This window comes from Eucyclogobius newberryi, unplaced genomic scaffold (assembly GCF_026437365.1).
Source record: "Eucyclogobius newberryi isolate DKJ021-1_F unplaced genomic scaffold, fEucNew1.0.hap1 SCAF_12, whole genome shotgun sequence".
Classification (NCBI taxonomy): domain Eukaryota; kingdom Metazoa; phylum Chordata; class Actinopteri; order Gobiiformes; family Gobiidae; genus Eucyclogobius; species Eucyclogobius newberryi.
The window spans coordinates 37,072,734-37,096,104 of NW_027315746.1; the positions used below are offsets into that span (position 1 = coordinate 37,072,734).

General features: G+C 46.1%; 1 protein-coding gene across 2 annotated transcripts in view; it reads right to left on the reverse strand.

The window, feature by feature from the left end:
- The window catches only part of LOC140356773 (junctophilin-1-like), a 268,226-nt gene that overhangs the window by 213,375 nt on the left and 31,480 nt on the right, over positions 1 to 23,371 (reverse strand). For both annotated transcript variants that reach the window (XM_072441966.1, XM_072441967.1), the window contains exon 2: positions 13,200 to 13,959. In XM_072441966.1, the coding sequence (XP_072298067.1) occupies positions 13,200 to 13,959 (760 nt within the window). The remainder of the gene's footprint in view (positions 1 to 13,199; positions 13,960 to 23,371) is intronic.

The following is a 23,371-nucleotide window of genomic DNA, read 5'->3' on the forward strand; positions in this document are numbered from 1 at the left end:
CACATACACAGTACATACACAACACATACACAACACATACACAGCACACACACAGCACATACACAACACATACACAGCACATACACAGCGATACACAGCACATACACAGCAGATACACAACACATACACAGCACACACACAGCACATACACAACACATACACAACACATACACAACACATACACAACACATACACAGCACATAAACAACACATACACAGCACATACACAACACATACACAGTACATACACAACACATACACAACACATACACAGCAGATACACAACACATACACAGCACATACACAACACATACACAGCACATACACAGCACATACACAGCAGATACACAACACATACACAACACATACACAGCAGATACACAGCACATACACAACACATACACAACACATACACAACACACACACTTTATTATTGCGCTCAGACATGAATATTTGTGTACTGACCTGATGGACTGATGGACAGGCGTCTGTAGTTGTTGTCCTGGTACATGTCCGCGCACCAATGCGGGAAACAAGTCAGGACCCGGGACAGACGAAACTACAGCTGAGAGCGATGTTTATCCAGTCTTGAAGCAAATGATGTTATTGACTCAACTCGATCACTGCTGGATCCAGACACGCCGCCGAGCGTCTCCGTTTTTGGGCTTTGAAGAGCAAATACGCAAAAGGCACTTTCTCAACTTTGATCCGCCATTAAAGAAGCCAGACTGACCACACCTCCACTGCACTGACCACACCTCCACTGCACTGACCACACCTCCACTGCACTGACCACACCTCCACTGCACTGACCACACCTCCACTGCACTGACCACACCTCCACTGCACTGACCACACCTCCACTGCACTGACCACACCTCCACTGCACTGACCACACCTCCACTGCACTGACCACACCTCCACTGCACTGGCCACACCTCCACTGCACTGACCACACCTCCACTGCACTGGCCACACCTCCACTGCACTGACAACACCTCCACTGCACTGACCACACCTCCACTGCACTGACCACACCTCCACTGCACTGACAACACCTCCACTGCACTGACCACACCTCCACTGCACTGACCACACCTCCACTGCACTGACCACACCTCCACTGCACTGACCACACCTCCACTGCACTGACCACACCTCCACTGCACTGACAACACCTCCACTGCACTGACAACACCTCCACTGCACTGACCACACCTCCACTGCACTGACCACACCTCCACTGCACTGACCACACCTCCACTGCACTGACCACACCTCCACTGCACTGACCACACCTCCACTGCACTGACCACACCTCCACTGCACTGACAACACCTCCACTGCACTGACCACACCTCCACTGCACTGACCACACCTCCACTGCACTGACCACACCTCCACTGCACTGACCACACCTCCACTGCGCATGCGCACGCGGCAAACGCGCGTCTGCTTATTATATTTCGTCTCTGCTCCGCTGCGTCGAGAACGCGGCGTATTTGCGTTTTTCTTCATGCGTACTTGCGTCCAACTTCGCCATAACGCGCGAATAGGCGTTTGCGGTTTGAACGGGGCATAAGTAAGACTGAAGATGTATCGGAGACATTTCTGCAGAACTGAAGCAAGCAGTTGCCACGCTCTTAGACGAGCTTGCAAAGTCTCTTGGCGGATACTTCCCTACAAGAGAGTCATATCCAGCATGGGTGAGACAGCCGTTCACGTTTAGTGTTGAGACGGCAGATGTCAATGATGAATGCCTCCATGAAATCATTGAAATTCAGCAGAGCCAGGTTCAACAGCAACTCTTCAGAACAACGACACTTTCAACGTTTTGGTGTCAACCAATGCTAACGTACCCTGTTATTGCTAAGAAAGCTCTGGAGATTTTCATACCGTTAGTTACAACATATGTGAGCAATACTTTGAGGATGCTGGACATAAAAACGAAGAAAAGGAAGAGACTTTGTTGCGAAAATGACTTGAGAGTGGCACTTGCCGAGGTGAAACCGCTGATCTCTGAACGGCAACAGCAGAAGTCACACTGATTTGCAGTATATATTTATTAATATACTTTGTTTTTTGTGAAAATCTCATGTTTCAATGATTTTGTTTTTGAACAGTGATGTTGATGCACGGTTCATTTTGTGCAACAAGAGCCATGCTTTATGGTATGTATTATATATCCTTCCCAAAAACATTCACCCAAGGAGCTAAAGCTTTATTTACCTGAGGAGGAGCTAAAGCTTTATTTACCTGAGGAGGAGCTAAAGCTTTATTTACCTGAGGAGGAGCTAAAGCTTTATTTACCTGAGGAGGAGCTAAAGCTTTATTTACCTGAGGAGGAGCTAAAGCTTTATTTACCTGAGGAGGAGCTAAAGCTTTATTTACCTGAGGAGGAGCTAAAGCTTTATTTACCTGAGGAGGAGCTAAAGCTTTATTTACCTGAGGAGGAGCTAAAGCTTTATTTACCTGAGGAGGAGCTAAAGCTTTATTTACCTGAGGAGGAGCTAAAGCTTTATTTACCTGAGGAGGAGCTAAAGCTTTATTTACCTGAGGAGGAGCTAAAGCTTTATTTACCTGAGGAGGAGCTAAAGCTTTATTTACCTGAGGAGGAGCTAAAGCTTTATTTACCTGAGGAGGAGCTAAAGCTTTATTTACCTGAGGAGGAGCTAAAGCTTTATTTACCTGAGGAGGAGCTAAAGCTTTATTTACCTGAGGAGGAGTTAAAGCTTTATTTACCTGAGGAGGAGCTAAAGCTTTATTTACCTGAGGAGGAGCTAAAGCTTTATTTACCTGAGGAGGAGCTAAAGCTTTATTTACCTGAGGAGGAGCTAAAGCTTTATTTACCTGAGGAGGAGTTAAAGCTTTATTTACCTGAGGAGGAGCTAAAGCTTTATTTACCTGAGGAGGAGCTAAAGCTTTATTTACCTGAGGAGGAGCTAAAGCTTTATTTACCTGAGGAGGAGCTAAAGCTTTATTTACCTGAGGAGGAGCTAAAGCTTTATTTACCTGAGGAGGAGCTAAAGCTTTATTGAGGAGGAGCTAAAGCTTTATTTACCTGAGGAGGAGCTACATTGCGCTCAAACTAACCATTATGGGTGATTAGGCGTCGAGCTTTTTCTCCTTGTGTTTCCCACTTTCTGTGGCATGGGCTACAATTTTTCCTCAGAAAACTGCTTTAGAAGCATCAAAAGGATGAGCGGGGACATGTCCCAGTATCATTTTCCTCCAGATAAGTCTGTTTCCTTGAACAAAGGGTCATTGAGCAACTGGCATTGAACCTCCACAGTGTGTTCTTTTGTCTGTAGACAGGAGCATGATTAGGTCTATTGTGATTTTAGATCCGTCTTTATAGAGAACAAAAAAGTAAAACATTTTGCACAAAAAGTGAACATAGTAATTATCGTGTGAACAGTGCTGTATACACGTGTGAACAGTGCTGTATACACGTGTGAACAGTGCTGTATACACGTGTGAACAGTGCTGTATACACGTGTGAACAGTGCTGTATACACGTGTGAACAGTGCTGTATACACGTGTGAACAGTGCTGTATACACGTGTGAACAGTGCTGTATACACGTGTGAACAGTGCTGTATACACGTGTGAACAGTGCTGTATACACGTGTGAACAGTGCTGTATACACGTGTGAACAGTGCTGTATACACGTGTGAACAGTGCTGTATACACGTGTGAACAGTGCTGTATACACGTGTGAACAGTGCTGTATACACGTGTGAACAGTGCTGTATACACGTGTGAACAGTGCTGTATACACGTGTGAACAGTGCTGTATACACGTGTGAACAGTGCTGTATACACGTGTGAACAGTGCTGTATACACGTGTGAACAGTGCTGTATACACGTGTGAACAGTGCTGTATACACGTGTGAACAGTGCTGTATACACGTGTGAACAGTGCTGTATACACGTGTGAACAGTGCTGTATACACGTGTGAACAGTGCTGTATACATGTGTGAACAGTGCTGTATACACGTGTGAACAGTGCTGTATACACGTGTGAACAGTGCTGTATACACGTGTGAACAGTGCTGTATACACGTGTGAACAGTGCTGTACACATGTGTGAACAGTGCTGTATACATGTGTGAACAGTGCTGTATACACGTGTGAACAGTGCTGTACACATGTGTGAACAGTGCTGTATACACGTGTGAACAGTGCTGTATACATGTGTGAACAGTGCTGTACACATGTGTGAACAGTGCTGTATACATGTGTGAACAGTGCTGTATACACGTGTGAACAGTGCTGTACACATGTGTGAACAGTGCTGTATACACGTGTGAACAGTGCTGTATACACGTGTGAACAGTGCTGTATACACGTGTGAACAGTGCTGTATACACGTGTGAACAGTGCTGTATACACGTGTGAACAGTGCTGTACACATGTGTGAACAGTGCTGTCCACCTGTCGCAGCTCGCTCTGGTCTGCAGCTGTCGCTCTGACAGACAGTGACAGACACACAGTGGGAACCTGCTGCACACAACACAACACAACACAGCACAGCACAACACAACACAACACAACACAGCACAACACAGCACAACACAACACAACACAGCACTAAAGTGGCTAATGATTTCATGGGAAAAGAAAGAGTAACATGGGGATCTATCATCTCAAAACCTTTATAACAACAAAACATACTTCAACCTTCTACACCTTAAATGTATTACACCAGTGCAAACAAAAGCAGCATATGATCAATATTGAGCTTATTCCACAGTAAGAGTAGGTCTGGACTTCGGGGTCAGTTGGACAGCTTTGCATTTGAGGAAAGATGATTGAGATGTGTGGTTAGACCCAGGATCTGTCTAAGGTCTGGTGTATCGACCATGTGACACCTCAGAGCTCTGCCTGTCAAATTAAATGCATCTATATCTATCTATATATATATATATATATATATATATATATATATATATATATATATATGCAACAAATATTCCCTAGATTCGTTCTTATTTATGTTTAGTTTATTTGAATGGGGCTGTTATGAGCCAGAATTAGCTATACAGCTATTTTCCAAATGTAGTCCCCAGGCAAGATGTAAAGCCTGCTAAAACACTGAAAGTTGAACTAGTATTTGACAGTTTAAGCTCCAAATACGGCCAATATATTGTATCTCTCTACTGGTAGCCTACGAGGCATGCTAAAGGCTAGTGCAGGCTACAAGTGTCTATTATTCCAACCAACACAGCTCAGTTTTGATAAAATGATGGACTGTTTTATCTAGATGATAATATTATTCACTTTCCTTGCATCCATTGTCTAACACGTATCCGGAGCCAAGAAATCATTAGTTAGCTTGTTGTTCTTTAGAATCCTCTCTCTCTCTCTCTCTCGCCTCTACATCACTCACAGAGGAACAGAGCCAGATGTGGAGGAAGGCAGACAAAGGTATATCAGCTCACACACACATTTTTACAGAGAAACAAGCCTAATGAGGAACTCAATTTAGATGCGGCAAAATGCAATGATAAAGGTGGAGCGCAGACATAGAGGACAGCAGTCAGCATTTATTAACCCATCCCAACCTGCCTCACAATGAAATGAGAATTTCTTGGCCCACCTCGACCCAACCTGCGGGTCAAAAGACAACCCGCGCACCACTAGCGTCCATAGCACTGTGCTCTGAGTGCGGGTTGTGTCCATAGCGCTGGTTTGGCGTCAGAAGGGAAGGGAAAAAAGAAATGCAGCAGGGAACTCATTGCAAAGGAGAATGAGTATCAGATGAGACAAAGGCAAGTTTCCCCTCATCAGCACGGCTCTCTGCTCATATATAAAACCCACACAGGTTAATACTGGTTACTTATGCTTGAGAAAAATATCTACAACTCAGAAACATACCCAATCTATAGCTAATGCACAATCCTCACTTTAACCTTGCTTCAAGGTGTGCATGGAGCTGTGGCTCATCTCATCCCCCAAAACAGACTTGTGTGTATGTGGAGGAACTGGACTTTGGACTGAAGAGTGGGTCCAGCTCGACTCAGACGGTCCCTCTTCTGCCTGAAGAGTGGGTCCAGCTCCAGTCTCCTCGTGTCCGTCTGTCCGTCTGTGAGAGTCGGATCTCTCCTTCACTGGAACTCCTCCAGGTTTCTACGCTTTTTTCCCAAAGAGGTTTTTTTTGTAGTTTTTCCTGGCCGAGAAGGAGAGTCTAAGGACAGAGGACCCTGGGACATCGTCCCTCGCCACCACAGACATTGTCTGACTTCATCGCCACCACAGACATTGTCTGACTTCATCGCCACCACAGACATTGTCTGACTTCATCGCCACCACAGACATTGTTGATTCATTTCTCCCTGTGGCCCTCAGAGGCAACTGTTGTTGTGATTTTGGGCCTTACAAAAATAAATTGATTTGATTTGATTTGATTTGGAAGCAGGGGTCCTTCCCTGCGCTGCACTTCACGCGACCCAGTCAACATTTTTGAGATTTTTGATGGGTCGACCAAGTTTTAGGACCAAGGCTCTAAGGGAGCGCCGGGAGTCACTGTCCAAGACTTTGATGATGTGACAGCATACACTCCCATTATTCGTCAGCTGGATCTCCAGTCACCCGCGACCCCGAAAGGGAACAAGAGAATGAAGACACACTTACTTCTTTCCTTTTGGCAACTTTTAACTTAAGAAAACTCTGAGCTCTCCTAGTTGGAAAGAGGCCATCATATCACGGATCCCAAAAGAAGCGAAGGACCGATTGGATTGTGCCATTTCTTTCCTGAATCGTATCTACGATGGTCCAACATCAAGAATTAAATCAATTGTGTTTTAGTCTTATTGATTTGCAGATGTCTTTTGATTTAGGTCTGTTATTCTCTCTCTCTCGTCTTGTTTGTTTCATGTTTGTATATATTTTTTGGACATAAAGTTGAAAACATAACATAAAAACATAAAAAAATCGTAATAAAAAAAAGAAAAGAATCAGTGGTCATGTTGTCCGTCCCTTTCAAAAACTCTATCAGTGGGACTGTCTTTACTCCAACCCCCTGGGACAGACATGGTGGACACAAGTGTTCCCTGTGCTCTCTTGTCCTTGATTGTTGTACAAGTGATGCTTAGTTGATTTGTTTGTTCATCAAAATGTTTCAGCCATTATTGTGAATGCTTCCACACAGTCTGTCCAGTTGACCAGAGGCTTGTCTGGTTACTCTGGCTTGGTATTAATTCGCATGTTTGATTTGATATGTTCCCTCTACAGTTAAGTTGCTTCTATGACACTTACATTCATAACCAGAGTGCTGATAGCACTGATAGTTCATAGCCTGCCTGCTTTGTTGGTCTATGATGCTTGTCTCTAAGAACCATAAAGAGCGGCTGCGGGGCAGGGTTATACGCAATTGTCCCAGACCTAGACATGTTTATATTTGATTATGTCAACTCTCATTTCATGCTAGCTTTCTCTGCAGTTAGTCTTGGGTTAGGATTACAATACACAATGTTTCTAGATATCCTACAATTGGCTGATTTACAGAAGTGTCCACAGTGGCTTGCCATCAATGTCTTTGTGCACCTCTCCTTGCTTGCCCGGTGCATTCTGCATTGTATCATGATTGTGTACAACCATATGACGATTGACTAATGTCTATTTAGATTAGGAGTTGCTCCACTCCTAATAAAGTTGATGGTACCAGTGTGACGGCTAAGCTCCAGTTTTGTCGATCAGGATTTTTCCTTCATTGGTCTCTCTTATACGCTTCTTGCAGTTGTTATGCTTTGACAATACCGGCCTAGCCAGATGCTGAGTTTAAGTAGTTTGCCCTTCTGTGCGGCTTACTCAGACAACTGTCAAAGGTCTGACAGTGACCCGTAGATGTACTTCCCTGGTATATTTGGGCCAGTGACCCTACATATAGGGTTCATGTGTCCTTTTTGATCCCAGTTTCCATATTTTAGCAGGGTCGAACCGTTCGCCCTGCTTCTCTGTAATTAGTGTTTCAAAATGGTTTAAACCAGTGATTTAGAGGTAAACTACTCAGTGGCTATACAGGATTAATTGTACATCCATAAGCCTACGCTACGCATACATGTAAATCGTTGCTCCTGCAGGATGGTGCAGGCTGCACTGTTGGTCTCTGAACCAAGGTACACATGTCATCAGTGTCCTGACGCTGGCTGTGCTGAGACTACGGAAACCACACATAGAGAGTCCAAGAGGGTTACATAATTACTGATAATAAAGTTGGTCCTTCTTCTAGATTGGGGTTGGTGTTGTCAGCCTTCATGGTGTCAAGATGTGCCTTGGGATGACCAAATCATTATATTGTTATTAATATTAAGCTGTGCCTGCGCCCGGTTGAAGCCACAGTCTCTGCTGTGGGACTGAGCCCTGTTCAATTCAATTACATTTATTTTTGTAACGCCCAAAATCACAACAGTAGTTGCCTCGAGAGGCGACAATGAAAAACAGATTAAACAATGCTGTTGAGCCCAGGTACAGTCTCTGTCTTGTTGGACTGCCTGTACTCTGACCAGTGTCTTCGGACGACATATTGCTGGTTTGGCCTTCACACACCTTTGCTTTTGGATGGGCCTGTGCACGTACATGCAAAACACATAACACATTGTTGCTAGGAGCTCATTTCCTTTATTTTTTAATTAAGATTGCAAAAACCCGGGGCTGGGAGGAGTTCGGGGAGGCCATGGAGGAGGATTATCGGTCTTATGGCAAACCGTCCGGCACCTCAGGAGGAGGAAGCGGTGCTTCACCAACACCGTTTACGATGCGGGTGGAGGCCTGCTGACCTCGACTGTGGATGTCGTCGGACGGTGGAAGGAATACTTTGAGGATCTCCTTAATCCCACCGTCACCTCTTCCGAAGAGGAAGCAGAGACCGGGGACTCAGGGGCTGGCTCGCCCATCACCCAAGCTGAAGTTACTGGGGTTGTTGTCAAACTCCTCGGTGGCTCCGGGGGTGGATGAGTTCCGTCCTGAGGACCTAAAGTCTCTGGATGTTGTAGGACTGTCTTGGCTGACACGTCTCTAGAACATGGCGTGGCGGTCGGGGACCGTGCCTCTGGACTGGCAGACCGGGGTGGTGGTCCCTCTGTTCAAGAAGGGGGACCGGAGGGTGTGTTCCAACTACAGAGGGATCACACTCCTCAGCCTCCCATAAGGTCTATTCCAGGTCCTGGAGAGGAGAATCTGACTGATAGTCGAACCTCGGATTCAGGAGGAGCAGAGTGGTTTAGGTCCTGGTCGTGGAACACTGGACCAGCTCTAGACTCGGGTGCTCGAGGGTTCATGGGAGTTTGCCCAACCAGTCTACATGTGCTTCGACCGTGTCCCTCGGGGTGTCCTTTGGGAGGTGCTCCGGGAGTACGGGGTCCAGGGCCCTTTACTCAGGGCTGTCCGGTCGCTGTATGACCGGAGCAGGAGCTGTGGTCACTGCAGTAAGTCAGACCTGTTCCCAGTGCATGAGGGACTCCTCAGGGCTGCGCTCTGTCACCGGTTCTGTTCATAGTTTTTATGGACAGAATTTCTAGGCGCAGTCAGGGGTCGGAGGGTGTGGTCAGGGGTCGGAGGGTGTCCGGTTTGGGGACCACAGGATCTCATCTCTGCTGTTTGCAGACGATATTGTCCTGATGGCTCCATCAAACCCGGACCTGCAACATGCACTGGGACGGTTTGAGCCGAGTGTGAAGCGGCTGGGAAACCGGAAAAAGGCATCTTGCCCTCTTCAGGTGGGTGGAGAGTCCTTGCCCCAAGTGGAGGAGTTCAAGTATCTCGGGGTCTTGTTCACGAGTGAGGGAAGGATGGAGCGTAAGATTGACAGGCGGATCAGCGCAGCGGCTGCAGTGATGCAGTCGCTGCATCGGACTGTTGCGGTGAAGAAGGAGCTGAGTCCAAAGCTCTCGATTTACCGGTCGGTCGTTCCTACCCTCACCTATGGTCATGAGCTTTGGGTAATGACCGAAAGGACAAGATCGCGGATACAAACGGTCGAAATGAGTTTCCTCCGCCGGGTGGCTGGGCGCTCCCTTAGAGATAAGGTGAGGAGCTCGGCCACACGGGGGGAGCTCGGAGTAGAGCTGCTGCTCCTCCACGTCGAGAAGAGCCAGCTGAGGTGGCTCAGGCATCTGTTCCGGATGCCTCCTGGGGAGGTGTTCCGGGCATGTCCCACCGGGAAGAGGTCCCGTGGAAGACCCAGGACACGTTGGAGGGACTATGTCTCTCGGCTGGCCTGGGAAAGCCTCGGGATCCCCCCAGAGGAGTTGGAAGAAGTGTCTGGGGAGAAGGAAGTCTGGGAGTCCCTGCTTAGTCTGCTGCCCCCGCAACCCGGCCCCGGATAAGCGGAAGAAGATGGATGGATGGATGGATATACATTATATAAATATTGATTGACCTCTGTCTTTTTGGTCAGGGTTTTTATTTCCCTCACCCTGATTTCCTCTTCGAGAGGTGGCGAGCCACCAATTAGCCCACGAACCTGGTAGGACAATTCTTTTTTCGGATACGGACACCCTAAATTTGATTATTTTTTTCACTTGGGTAATATATATTTTTTCTTTCTTTAAACTAAACTTTCAAAGACACTTTAACTCAAAGGAATATGAACTGAATTATCAAACTGGAACAACCTATTGTTGTCTTGAGGATCTATTTATTTAGTTAGCTAGTTGTTTGTTCTATTTAATACAATTATAATTTAATCATACTTCGGTGTTTGTGCTTTTCATCCACCACAAGCTCCTATAGCGAACCTGGTTCATTCTGTCTTGTCATATGCGACTCATTGCAACAACTCAGCCCTAAAACTAACTTCTTAAATTAGCATTACACCTGGCGTTACACCAGGCACTCCTGACACCAATCCTCAAAAAGATCTGGCTTTATAACCTTCCTGGCTAACCACACCCCTGCTGCATTCTGCAAGTATTTTCACACATATTTCCACATTTGACACATTGTTGAGAAGATAGTATTTAGTTACAGAGTTTATGAACAAAAGCAGACAGCCAACATGGGGCATAAAGCCTGATGTTAAAAACAAATAAATCAGTCAAAATGACCTTCTAAAGTCACCAGAAGAGTGGTGGGGAAAGAGAACCCATGTCTCAGTTTTCTCCTCCTGAGCTCTTCACAGATGTGGTGGAACTTTTGCTATTGTTGATGAACCTCTTATGGAACATCTGGAGCAAAGAAGACGCACTTGCCTTTGGACTGAAGGTCTCCTTTAACCCTGGAGGTCTCCTTTAACTCTGGAGGTCTCCTTTAACCCTGGAGGTCTCCTTTAACCCTGGAGGTCTCCTTTAACCCCGGAGGTCTCCTTTAACCCTGGAGGTCTCCTTTAACCTTGGAGGTCTCCTTTAACCCTGGAGGTCTCCTTTAACCCTGGAGGTCTCCTTTAACCCTGGAGGTCTCCTTTAACCCTGGAGGTCTCCTTTAACCTTGGAGGTCTCCTTTAACCCTGGAGGTCTCCTTTAACTCTGGAGGTCTCCTTTAACCCTGGAGGTCTCCTTTAACCCTGGAGGTCTCCTTTAACCCTTGCAGCCTTCAGGACACGTTCCTTCACACGATCGTTAATAAACCTCATTATCAGGCCTTGTGGTTTATCAGCTGCTGGTCTTGGTTGCCATTGGTGACGTGCTCTTTCGATTGTGATGGGAGGGGCTTCAACTCCTGAGCCATCAAGGAGCTCAGGAATAATCTTCTCCAAAAAGATTTTCTGTTTCCTTTCCTTCTTCTTCTACGCCCACAAGCCTCAGGTTAGGACGATGTGATCTGGACTCCAAATCCAGGATCTTGTTTTTCATATTATTGTTCTCTGACTCCTGTGTCGTCACTCTGGCCCACAGCGCCTCCATCTGGCCCACAGCGCCTCCATCTGGCCCACAGCGCCTCCATCTGGGCCACAGTCCCTCCATCTGGGCCACAGCGCCTCCATCTGGGCCCTTACTGTCTGCAGATCGTCCGTACTTTCTGAAACAGGCTGCTCCACTTCCTCCATGCGTGCTCCGGTTACTCCCGCTGCTCAGCATGGCAGCGATCACCTCAGCTCTAAAATCTTCCATATCACGTTCAGATTTCAGAACAATTCATAAATAGTTCTGACACGCTGTAATTTGAGATTTTATTGACCTATCAATTCTTGCCTTGATTTCCCTGACCGCACATCACTGGTTCCCACATCAAAACATCCCAGGAGTTGTATTGAGCTTAATTCACGCTTGTTTGATGAAACATGTTTAGTATTCTGACATCTGAACCTCAAAAAGACACTTGGTTTCAGGCCCTGAGATCTCCTCTGCTGTTTGTAAAACATATTTTGACTATGGTGTCATAGACTATGGTCTATGGTGCAAAGATACTTTTTTTTCCATTTTACTAAGTCCAGTCCTCTGATCATTGGTTCAGATTATGTCATGCATTTTTTGTAATGGCCTTTTTTCCTGCTATGAGAAGTATTCTCTAAATGCATCGATTTATTGTGTCCATGACAGGAGTTTTGAGGCCTGATTCTGGAAAAACTCCTGACATAGTGACAATTATGTAGGAGGAAAGGCACTTTCTCCCGCACACTGTCTAACTCTTCATTCATTTATTAACACAATGTTTCCGTCCCCCTCATCAGGTACATGAGGCCCAAATACTTATGTGCTGATGGGCAAATTGTACACACAATTTCTCCAGCATGAGTTGTGAGCACTTATCACATATTGTGAGCCAACCAGATTTTAACATCTTTGTTTAGTTAGTTTGTTTTGATTAGCTCTTTCCAGGTTGTAAGCGCATATTTGACCCAGGGATTTTCCATTTCCTCCATTTGACCGAAATGCCATCTGCCAGTAAGGCCTGTATTGGAACCTCTCACACCACATTACACTCAATACACTCATGATCATGTGCAACAAGCAATTGTATGTTCCATCCCATTAGCTGTAACACCACTGATTGTTTTTATTGTTTAATATTGGGCCAATGTTATTGTGAGTGTTGGTGGCAGATTGGACGGATGGACAGTTCTGCTTCAGTTAGGCTTCCCCAGGACAGCTGTGCTGTCTTAATTATTAGTATTAATAATGCAAAGTACAGCAACTTTGAGAGTCCAACAAAGCAGCATATACCAAATGCATTATTATTATCATTATGAATACAGCTATATAGTGTGTAATTTGTTATAGTATATTTTTCCATTACCACACATGAAAACACATTACCTTGATACAGCAATCTCCACTTTGGTTCTGGCGATAGCAGCAGCCCTGATAGCGCCCTCTATAGCTCGGTCCACTTTCTGTTTGGTTTTGGTGTTCTTCAGAGGGATAAGATGCTTGCGGATGCCTCTGGCCAGCACATTGTTCTTGTACTTGCCCTCTTCCTTGGTTCCACCAGGGAAGATGGTGCAGCCATAGCCATGGCGCTTGTTGTTGAGCCACTCGCCCTCATACTTCATCCCGTTGGAGCGCTCCGAAACCCCAAAGCCACTGCGCTTGTCGTTCTTCCATTCACCCATGTAGGACTCTGTGGTGGTGGCGTCTACGTTGTCCTCCAGGAGCAGGTAATCATCGCCCATGTCTCCATCTCCAAAGCTGATGGTTGAATTGGCATCGCTAGAGCTGATTCGGCTCATAGTGGTGTCACTGTGAGCGGAGCTGCGTTTGCTGGAAATAGAGGAGCGGGAGTCCGACTTTCTTAGACGCTGGAGACTTCCAAAGATCGATCCACGGCGGAAGAGACCCTTTTTCTTCTCACCCCCGTCGCCCTCAGAGTGGAAGTTGAGCACGAAGCCTCCTCTGGTCCCGGCTGGACTGTCAGAGAGCATATCCCGCAACACAGTGCCATTACTCTGCTCACTGCGGAGTGAGGCGAGCGAGGTGCGTAGAGGGGAGCGGATCACAGAGGCCATGCCGTACGGGACACTTTGACGAACCCCGTATCCATGACGCATGCCCCCTGTCCACTGGCCTTGGTAAGTACCTGCGGATACACAAGGAGAAGGGTCATGTCACTCTGGGTTTGCATAGAACAGAAGACTGACTAAACCAGTTGGCAATAACCATGAAACCAAACCACAGCAGGAAGACAAGGCTACACAGTGAGGGCTAAATGAGACAAACCAAGTGACTTATGGAGCTACAAAGCATGAACTTGTTGAAGCATGAAGTTGTTATTTAGATTTTGGCATTCATGTGATTATTTTCTTTCTTTCTATTTTGAAGAGGCCAAAAACATTATTCTTTCTTCATTTTATTTGTAATGCATGCATTTTTGAGTAATCCCCTGAACACTGTAGAAAAAGATTCAGTTGTTTCATCTGGACAAAACTATACGTTTCAACTCTCATCCAAGCGTCATTCTCAATCTGCGAATCAAGACCGGGGGCTCAGATATTTATCCTACTCTGGGTAGGCCCTGCCCACCGAGCGGGACCTCTTTTTCATCTATCAACCTTAAAAGGGCTATCAGCCTCTATTGTCCCTGACTCTCGCTCTCCCTCCTCCCTGTGTAACTGATTAGCACCCTAATGCCATGGGCGTCGACCGCTCCAGGGATTCAAAATTCCATTATAAACAACCGGAAGTTTGAATCTTAACCCCACATTCCTATTTAATGATGGTCTTTCTTTTTAACAAAGATTGCCTCTTTAACTCCTGGTTTATTTTAAACCATGGCAAACATGGCTTCTGAAGGGACACCTCAGGAGGTGAACGCCGCACAGACAAGTGGCCTTCGCAATGTAGACTCGCCGGGCCTCTGCAGGGCGGACAAACATAACCTTACAACAGATGGCCCTCATGTTACATGAAATGCAGAATGACTTGGTGCTGAAGTGAGGGCACAGAGCAGCACCCATTCGACAAAATGGGTATTGATGGTGGGCCTGCTGCTGAGGCAGAACAAAGTATTTCAGTCCTTACGGATGAATTTGCGATAGCTGAAATACAAGGTCGTGAAACTGCGCCCGGAGAACGAGGCTATGAAGAGAAATTTTCTGGATTTGGACTCCAGATCCAGCAGAAAAAAATCTTTTGGGAGTCCCTGGAAGGTGAAGAGAGAGACCACGTTGAGGGCTTTCTCGAGACTGTGATCCCTGAACTTGTATCTGGGACTGGAGTTATGGTCCCACACGTCACCACCAAGGCCAGAAAATACGAGAGGCTGATAAGTCAAAAAGCATAATAATGCAAAATATAAAAGATACCTCCAGTACAAAGGCAAGACAATGTTTTTCACTCAAGATTTATATGACATTGGTCAGCGACAAGCAATTTTTCAACACATCTGTAAGGATTTCAAGAAGAGACAACTATTTATTATTATTCTTGTAAATGCCTCACTAGCAGCCCAGCTAGCTATCCAAATAGCTAAACATGGACAACTCCACAGACAACAGATGATCTTTGAGACATTTACTGGTGATCCGTAATTTGTGAAACTGCAACAATAAAGCACATACAAATGTACATCAATATACAATGCTAACTAGTGATTTGAAATCATAGACAGCCCAAACAATAAAAATTAGTACATCACGATTAGCATATGAATCGAGTGTTACAGGTACAGAGTGCTTCCTGGAGGATGGGCGTGGCTACGTCCGTCTGCTCATCCAAGGGGAATTTGAAGAGATTCTTATGTTGTGTGATCTTTTTGTTTTAGGCATCTGACTTTATTACATCTTATTAGGGCTGGGCAATGAATCAGTTTAACTGATTAATCGAATTTGGGGTTCATCTCAATTTGTCTGGGAGAAAATTGATTTTATTTCCCCCACCTCGCCGAAGTGCGTCCCACTGGGCTTTCGTAGCTCAGCCTTGCTACAGGAAGTTCAGAGCGAGTGTAAACAGCAGCGAGTGTTTTTCCAGAAAAAACACAAATTGGATGAAATTTGTGATGTCAGACAAAGTATTATTCTTTAAGGTTCAGTTGTTTCATCTGGACTCAGTTTTAGAAAAAACAATAAGTTTCGACTCTCATCCAAGAGTCATTGTCAATTTGCAAATTTGAAGTAGAAGAAAAAGTTGTTTGTTTCAACAGAAACTTAAACCTCTTTGTTTTCTATCAAGCGAGCCTCTTGTTTACTATCAGTCCTTATGGACTAAGCACTGCGCAGTGGGACGAGGACGAGGAAGGTCCTCAGTCCAAGGGAATTTCACCGTAGACTGGTAATGAAATAGACGTGTTTTATTGTTCTGAGAGAATTTGATTGGAATGTGAAGAATTTGGAGGGTGTGGGTCGGACCAACGAACCACATGGAATTATGTATTTGAAGGGATCGAACAACAAATTCTATCCGAGATAGAAAGGTTTTTTAAAAAATTAGAAAAAATGAAATCAGCGACGATAAAAGTATGGAGACAGAGAGAGAATGGAGTGAAAAACGGAGGGGGTTTGGAGTAACCTGGAGGGTGGGGCATTACCCCTCCCTTTAGGAGTTTAGGGTGACTCCCACTGGGGAACACCGCGCTGTGCAGAGACGAGTCAATGAACAGAATTCACAAAGGAACTTGCTTTGTGAATTCTGTGCAACATAAAACAATGATTTAATTTAAAACTTAAAAATAAATACAAAAAAATTGACAAAAAAACAAAACTAATTCATTAATTAGTTAATTAAGAATCCTGACTCATTTCAAGAAAAAAAAAGAGGGAACGGAGTCCAAGAGACAACACCTCAGGTAAGTAACATGGGGAAGAGAAATGCGACAGACACGAAAAGCTCTGGAGAAACGAAACTTAGACAAGAAGAAGAAGAAGAACAGGAACACTGAGAGGAGGAACATCAAAGGATGTTGGACCGAGAGGAAAGGGACCAGGTCAAAGAGATGAGGGAAGAACTGAAGAAATCAGAGACTAAGAAAAAACGCCAAACATGTAAGAAACAAAGGGGACACATGGAGACTGACTCATCAGAGGAGGAAGGATCCTTGTCGTCCTCCTCCTCCAGTCAGGAAATGGAGAGCGAAGACTCAGACCAAAGATGGTAATTGAAACAGCGGCTCAAAATACAGGGATGATGAAGAAGGCATGAGCACGAGTGAAGAAAAATAGTGGAAAGTCAAAGAATGAAAAGAGAAAGTCAGGTCAGACAGAACCAGAACCTACTATGCTCCAAATGCCTTTGATGGTGGACAGAAGTGGGGGATTGGGAGGTTTCCAGCATTCCAATTCAAAGATCTATAAGCCATAGCTACTAAACTTCCTCCTCTGTGCAAGGAGGAACCAAATGGATTGAGGCTCTCAATAGTCTAACAGCCGGACACCAGCTGACAGCTGGGGACATCAGGGGCATAATGGGTCAGTGCTGCAGCAGCTATGAAATCAAACAGTTCGAGAAATGTAGTGGACTAGGTAGAGCACCAGATAATGTGCCCTTTGGCCTTTGGGCTCAAAGATTTTATACAATGATCAAAGAAACATATCTTGACCCGGCCGTCAGCATTTCCGGACTCACACCATGGACTCCCACTGATGGACAAGAAGAATGGATCCAGAAGTGTTTAACTCAGTGTATAGATGCAACAGGAAGACACTCAATGAGATACTCATATGGGAAAATAATATACATGACCGCAGTCATGGAAGCCCTTCCCCCGAATGTTAAGCACTTTGAATTGCCTTGTGTATGAAATGTGCTCTACAAATAAACTTGCCTTGTCTGGCCTTGTCTTAAAGGGTTAGATGTTCTAACCCAAGAACATCTAAGTAAGAACCTTGACCTCATGGATGGTGATGACGCTCGGTTCAGGAGACACGTGGCGCACGCTTTGACTCAACTCTGTAGTAAGGAAGAAGGTAACAAATCAAAGACCGAGTTAATAAAAAATGAAAGTAAAAGATCTAAAAGACAAAGTACATAACAAAGGTTGAGGTTTTAAGGGAGGATTCAGAGGAGGCTTTGGAGAAGCCCGAGGTGGAATAAGTCGTGGTCGAGGATTTCAGCCTGATCAACGACGGGAGGAAGGAACATGCTATTGCTGTGGATCTACTGACCATTGGGTGCGAGCCTGACCACAACCGGCTCCTCACCGTGCAAGAGGAGGAGCCCCCACTGTGCACATGTGGAGCTATGTCAAGCAGAGCCTATGCTCCATGTGAAGGTGGAGGGACAAGCTGTACCTATGCTGGTACTGACATTGCGAGCTAGGCACATTTATACTCCTTTGTGTTGTCCCCCTACACACCTGTAAACCTGCTTGGAAGCGATCTCCTGATGAAGGCTGGAGCCACTATTTTATGCTCTGATAAAGGACTAACTGTTGCATTTCCGGCTGGACAATCTGTATGCTGCAATGGTAGTACCGCAACTGGACAATACTTAATGCATGACCAAGACACACCAATCTTTGCGGACATTTACTGGGCCCGCCTGACCAACATCACAGAAGGCGGGACTGCACAGTACCTGGCATGGAGACCCTGGATTGACACTCTGGCATCCTACCACGGACCACCGGACTCCCTCCGTTGCACTCTGTTTTATGACAGGGTCGATGGTGAAATATATCAATCTGAATTTGATGAAAAATGTACGGACATTTGGACTATCGCATGTGATCAAATTTTGGTAGGAAAAGAAGGTGTAGTTGCTTATTGTCAGCTGACCAAAGAACAATTGGATTGGTATAGAATGTCTGAGGCTAGCGTGTCACACGTGTCCCTGGCTGTCTCACCGGCATCATCAGGTAAAAGATTTAGGATCAATGACTAAAAGACTAACCTCTGTTACTGATTGGCATCACACTGAACTACCCCTAGTTATGTTCTCTCGCTCTCTCTCTCTCTCTCTCTCTCTCTGAGAATGCATACAAAATTTCATGCTCAACCACCAATCAATCAGTTCTGTCCGCAAACAAACCGAACTAATTTTGACTATTGTATTAGCTCTTCAGGACTCCGCTGACAAACCAGTGACTATCTACTCCGACTCTGCTTACACCGTGGGCGTCAAAGTCATTGACCTGGCAGAATGGAAAATAAATGATTTCAAAACAGCTAAAGGGGGTCCAGTCAAACATCCAGATTTAATTAAAAGGTTAGATGCTGCATTTGTGTTGCCCTCGATTTCCAGGGGCAATGAGGTCTCAGATTGCCTGGCCAAGAGTGCGGCGGGTTGAATCGCCTTAGACGACAGTCAGATGGTGATTAACTCCCTGCTTTCCACACCGCTGCTACCTACATGGTTTAATTACGTCATTGTCAAAGCCCAAGCTGTCTGGTCGTCTGAAGAACATGCTAATTGGACACTCTATCACTGTTACCAAGATGAAACTGGCTTCTGGCGGGGTCCCAAAGGAAAGCCTTTTCTTCCAACTGGACCTCTGCTAGACGCTACATTGACTGAAGCCAATAGTCAGTCACATGTAAACCCCACTGCCATGAATGTTTGCCTCAAACCCTGGTACCACCCCCAAATGACCCATCTATTGAAACCATGTATGGCCTTCGACACTTTTTTGGCACTGTTTATCATCCCTAGTCCCCAGGGAAAATGTAACGCTTCAATGGCACTCTAAAATTACGTTTTGCAAAAATTATGGCTATCACTGGCATGAATTGGCTTGATTCATTACCCCTTTCTCTGCTTGCAGTAAGACGGACCGTTTGCAGGGCAAAGGGACACTCCCCATTTGAACTATCGACTGGAAGACCCATGCCATCTCCCCAGACATCTGTTCTGCCCCAAGATCCTAATGTTAACACCATGTTAATTACATGCCTTGCCATAAAGTCCTTCCACCCAGATCCACAAAGAGGTGGTCCCGGCTCCGGCTGAACCTCTGAAAGTGCCCGGCAAGGTTCTCCTGAAAGTGCTCCGAAGATCTTGGACTGAACCTTGCTGGACTGATCCATTCCCTGTCAAAGCCAGGACCTCTCACAATGTCAAGCTAGTAGAGAAAGGAGAGCGGTGGTACCATCTATCCCAAATCACCCCTGCCCCAAAAGACTCTGCTTAAATAGCATAATTACCATTGTTTCTATTGTGCTTCTGCTAATCATATCTGTGTTTATAGACCCTGTTTTAGAGCGGATTTAAATCTCAGTGGATCTCTGAGCCACCTGGCTGTGGTCTGCTTACTACTGTTACAACTCCTGGGTCCAGATTGGTAACACACACCCTTACATGGCTTTTTCAGGTGTACTGGGTATTCCCCAGTCCAAGAGAGGGAGGTTGGTTTCTGCAGCAATCGGTTTAATCGGATACATAGTAGTAGTAAGCATTATTCTGTGGGAAGCATCTGAAAAACATCAGACATCAAATCAATATGACCCACACCGACAGTATATTTTATACCAAGGCCAAACTTCTGAGGATCCTGCATCAGTGCCAAGACCCTGCCATCCGAAGTAGGCCTAGAAAATGCCTTTGGGTCTGTCCAACAGGCATGCAGTTCCATAATGTTTTCTTCAGAGGGAGGAACTGCAAAGTGTGACGCTGCAGCCTGGCGCAGAAAGAAGGCGCTAGAGGGTGCCGTCTCATCCCGTGGAACATCCAGCTTCAAGCGGGAAAGTGCGGTCCGTAAAGTCGCTGTGACAGTGTCATCACTGTCGGCCTGAGAGCCGGCAGAGGCCAGTGAGCCAGATTCTGAAACTCTGGAGCTCAGAAGGTCAGACTCTGAAACTGAGTGTCTGAAGCAGCCACAGATATGACGTCATCATATGCTGAGGCTGTGTCACGCCCCTCCTGCCATTGTGCCACCACCGGACTGGCATCAGTCTGGAGAGTCTGGATAACTGCCCACATTTGGGCCAGTTCGGATGTCAGCGTGCTCACTTGTGCAGCTAATTTTCCTGAGCCCTTCTTTTTCTTAAATGGGGGGCCGCCTTGAGTAGGCGTGGACAGCCGCTTGCGGCTCCCAGTCTGGCCCCCCAGTAATTGACTCGGAGGTGCCACAAACAACCAGTCTGAAGCTTCCTCGAAAGCCGCCAAGCACACGACGTGCACAGACTGCGGCATAACTGAACAGTTGGAGCAAGCATCATCGGAGAGTGCTTCCCAAAGAGGATCCACTCCAAGACAAGAAGGGCAGAGATCATGCCCATCGTCAGGCTGCAGCGGTGCCAGGCAGGACTGGTAACACCGGGACTCCAGCATGATATGACAGGAGCCCGATGGAGCCCAACGCCACAAATGACCCGCTACGTGAGGGAGACACCGCAGGATCAGGTCGAGCAGAGTACGCCACCGATGGTGAGTAACCAGCTGAAAACAATGGTCAAAACCAGTCAAACAAGGCAGTTCAGAATAACCCAAACACGGCTATAGTTAGCAGAACATAAAAGCCACATGGCTGTATCTGTAAACCCAAACAAACGGAGCACAAATAAACTTAAAACCGAGTACGATTGTACGGTTTCAAAATTCAACAAAAATCTACCTAGCGCACGGCTACAGCGAAATGCATTAAAGGGGCACTTACCAGTCGTAGAAACAACGTAAATATACCTCCTAATGGCAACAGGTCCATCACACTTGTGCAGCCCCAGGAGGGCGAGCGAACTCGCTGCACCGACTAGACCACAGTCACAGGGCTCACGTTTGATTGTCATCGCAAAAGGATGGTGGACCAGAATAAAAGCAGGCTGAGAAATAGATTTTCCAAGTTAGGGGCCAGGGGGGCCCCCTATCTAAAACAAGTTAGTGTGTGGCTCTCCCCACTCCCATTTCAAATCTTGTGGATAAACATGCTATGAAACATAACATAACCTAGGAAAGTAGAAAGCTCATTCAGATGGCTACAGGATATGGTGAACATAATGTCTGGATAGATTTCATGAGTGCTACTGCTGATGTGTGATTGGTTCTGCAGCCAGGCCGCGCCTGTTGACACTCCTTGCTACCTTCCACCTGGAGGATAGTGAAGGGTTTAATTGTCTCGCTGCTCAACAAATCTGCTTCAATACCTGCTGACTGTCTTCCTCTAACTGCTGTCTTCTCTCCAGTTTCCTCTCCAGTGCAACCTCCCGTGTTCACGGTGATGAAGGCTAATTACACCTGCTTCGAAACTGCTAATGATCCCACTGCATCCAAGGCTGCGCAGTGGGGATTCCTGCCTGTAGAATGTGCAATCACACTATTGAAGTAACACAGGATAGTCATAATCTCATTAGAACCCTCACTGACCTCTATTGGCTATGCGGGGATATGCAACTTAGGTTTAGTCTCCATAATCAATGCACCAAATACTGTTCAGCTCAAAACACAAACAGCACTTCCCACACTCGTAAAACTCGTTCGGTGACTGGCACTGTGTTGAGCACTGATAACTCCACCTACATAGATGCGATAGGCGTTTCTAGAAGTGCACCTGATGAATATAAATTAGTAGATCAAATTGGAGCTGGGTTTGAAAACATTCCACTCGTCTCTGCTGTATTACCTGTGACACCAAACAGACAGTATTAACTACATACTGTACATGACCATGTCCTGGAATCGGCTGATCTTACCCTTGATCTGAGAGAGGGACTGGCACAGCAGCTTCATCCTATATCTATAGTCCACTGGCAAAACCGCTCTGGACATGTTGGCCGAGCGCGGCCGAGTTTGTTCCATTTTCAATGACCAATGCTCTGCTTACATTCCTATGCACACTGCCCCTGATGGCACTGTTACTAAAGCTCTGGAAAAACTGCAACTGCTGTCTGAAACTATGCACGAAAACTCTGGTGTTGATAATCCTCTGGATGCTGCTTTGAGGAGATCTTTGCCCTGTCCATACTGACCACTCTGCTTGTCATTCTAGCTGTGTTTGCCTTCTGTGGCCGCTGCTGTGTCCCCTGTGCTCGTAGCCTGATGGATAAGGCCATCACCAGAGCTGTGGCTCCTCTGAAGGGACAATATGCTCTCCTCCCAGTCACAGCACCCCATGAAGATTACTCCGTCACACTGACTGAAGGGTGAACTCCTAATTGAGGTCGAGATGGAAATGTTATAATAATAAACCTCTATTATTGTCATGCTTTGTGCTCAACAGGTTCAGGCTTCACACGCAAACAGCAAACATCTCCAACTGCTTCTTCTGTTTCGGACTTTTTCTGTTATGGACTTTTTCTGTTATGGACTTTTTCTGTTATGGACTATCGCGTACAACAAACTCTCGTGGAGTTGGAGAACGGAACGGACAGAGACTGAGCAAGAAAGCCATGGAAAAGTACTATGAGGAGGGACCTGAGATTCAACCTTCATTAATATTCATAATGCTTTTAGTCCTAATGTACAGAACGAGGGAGAGAGTTCTCGTCAGGGACAGAGCGCCTGCTGGAGCTCCGTGCACGAGTCAGGGACAGAGCGCCTGCTGGAGCTCCGTGCACGAGTCAGGGACAGAGTGCCTGCTGGAGCTCCGTGCACGCGGCAGGGACGGAGCGCCTGCTGGAGCTCCGTGC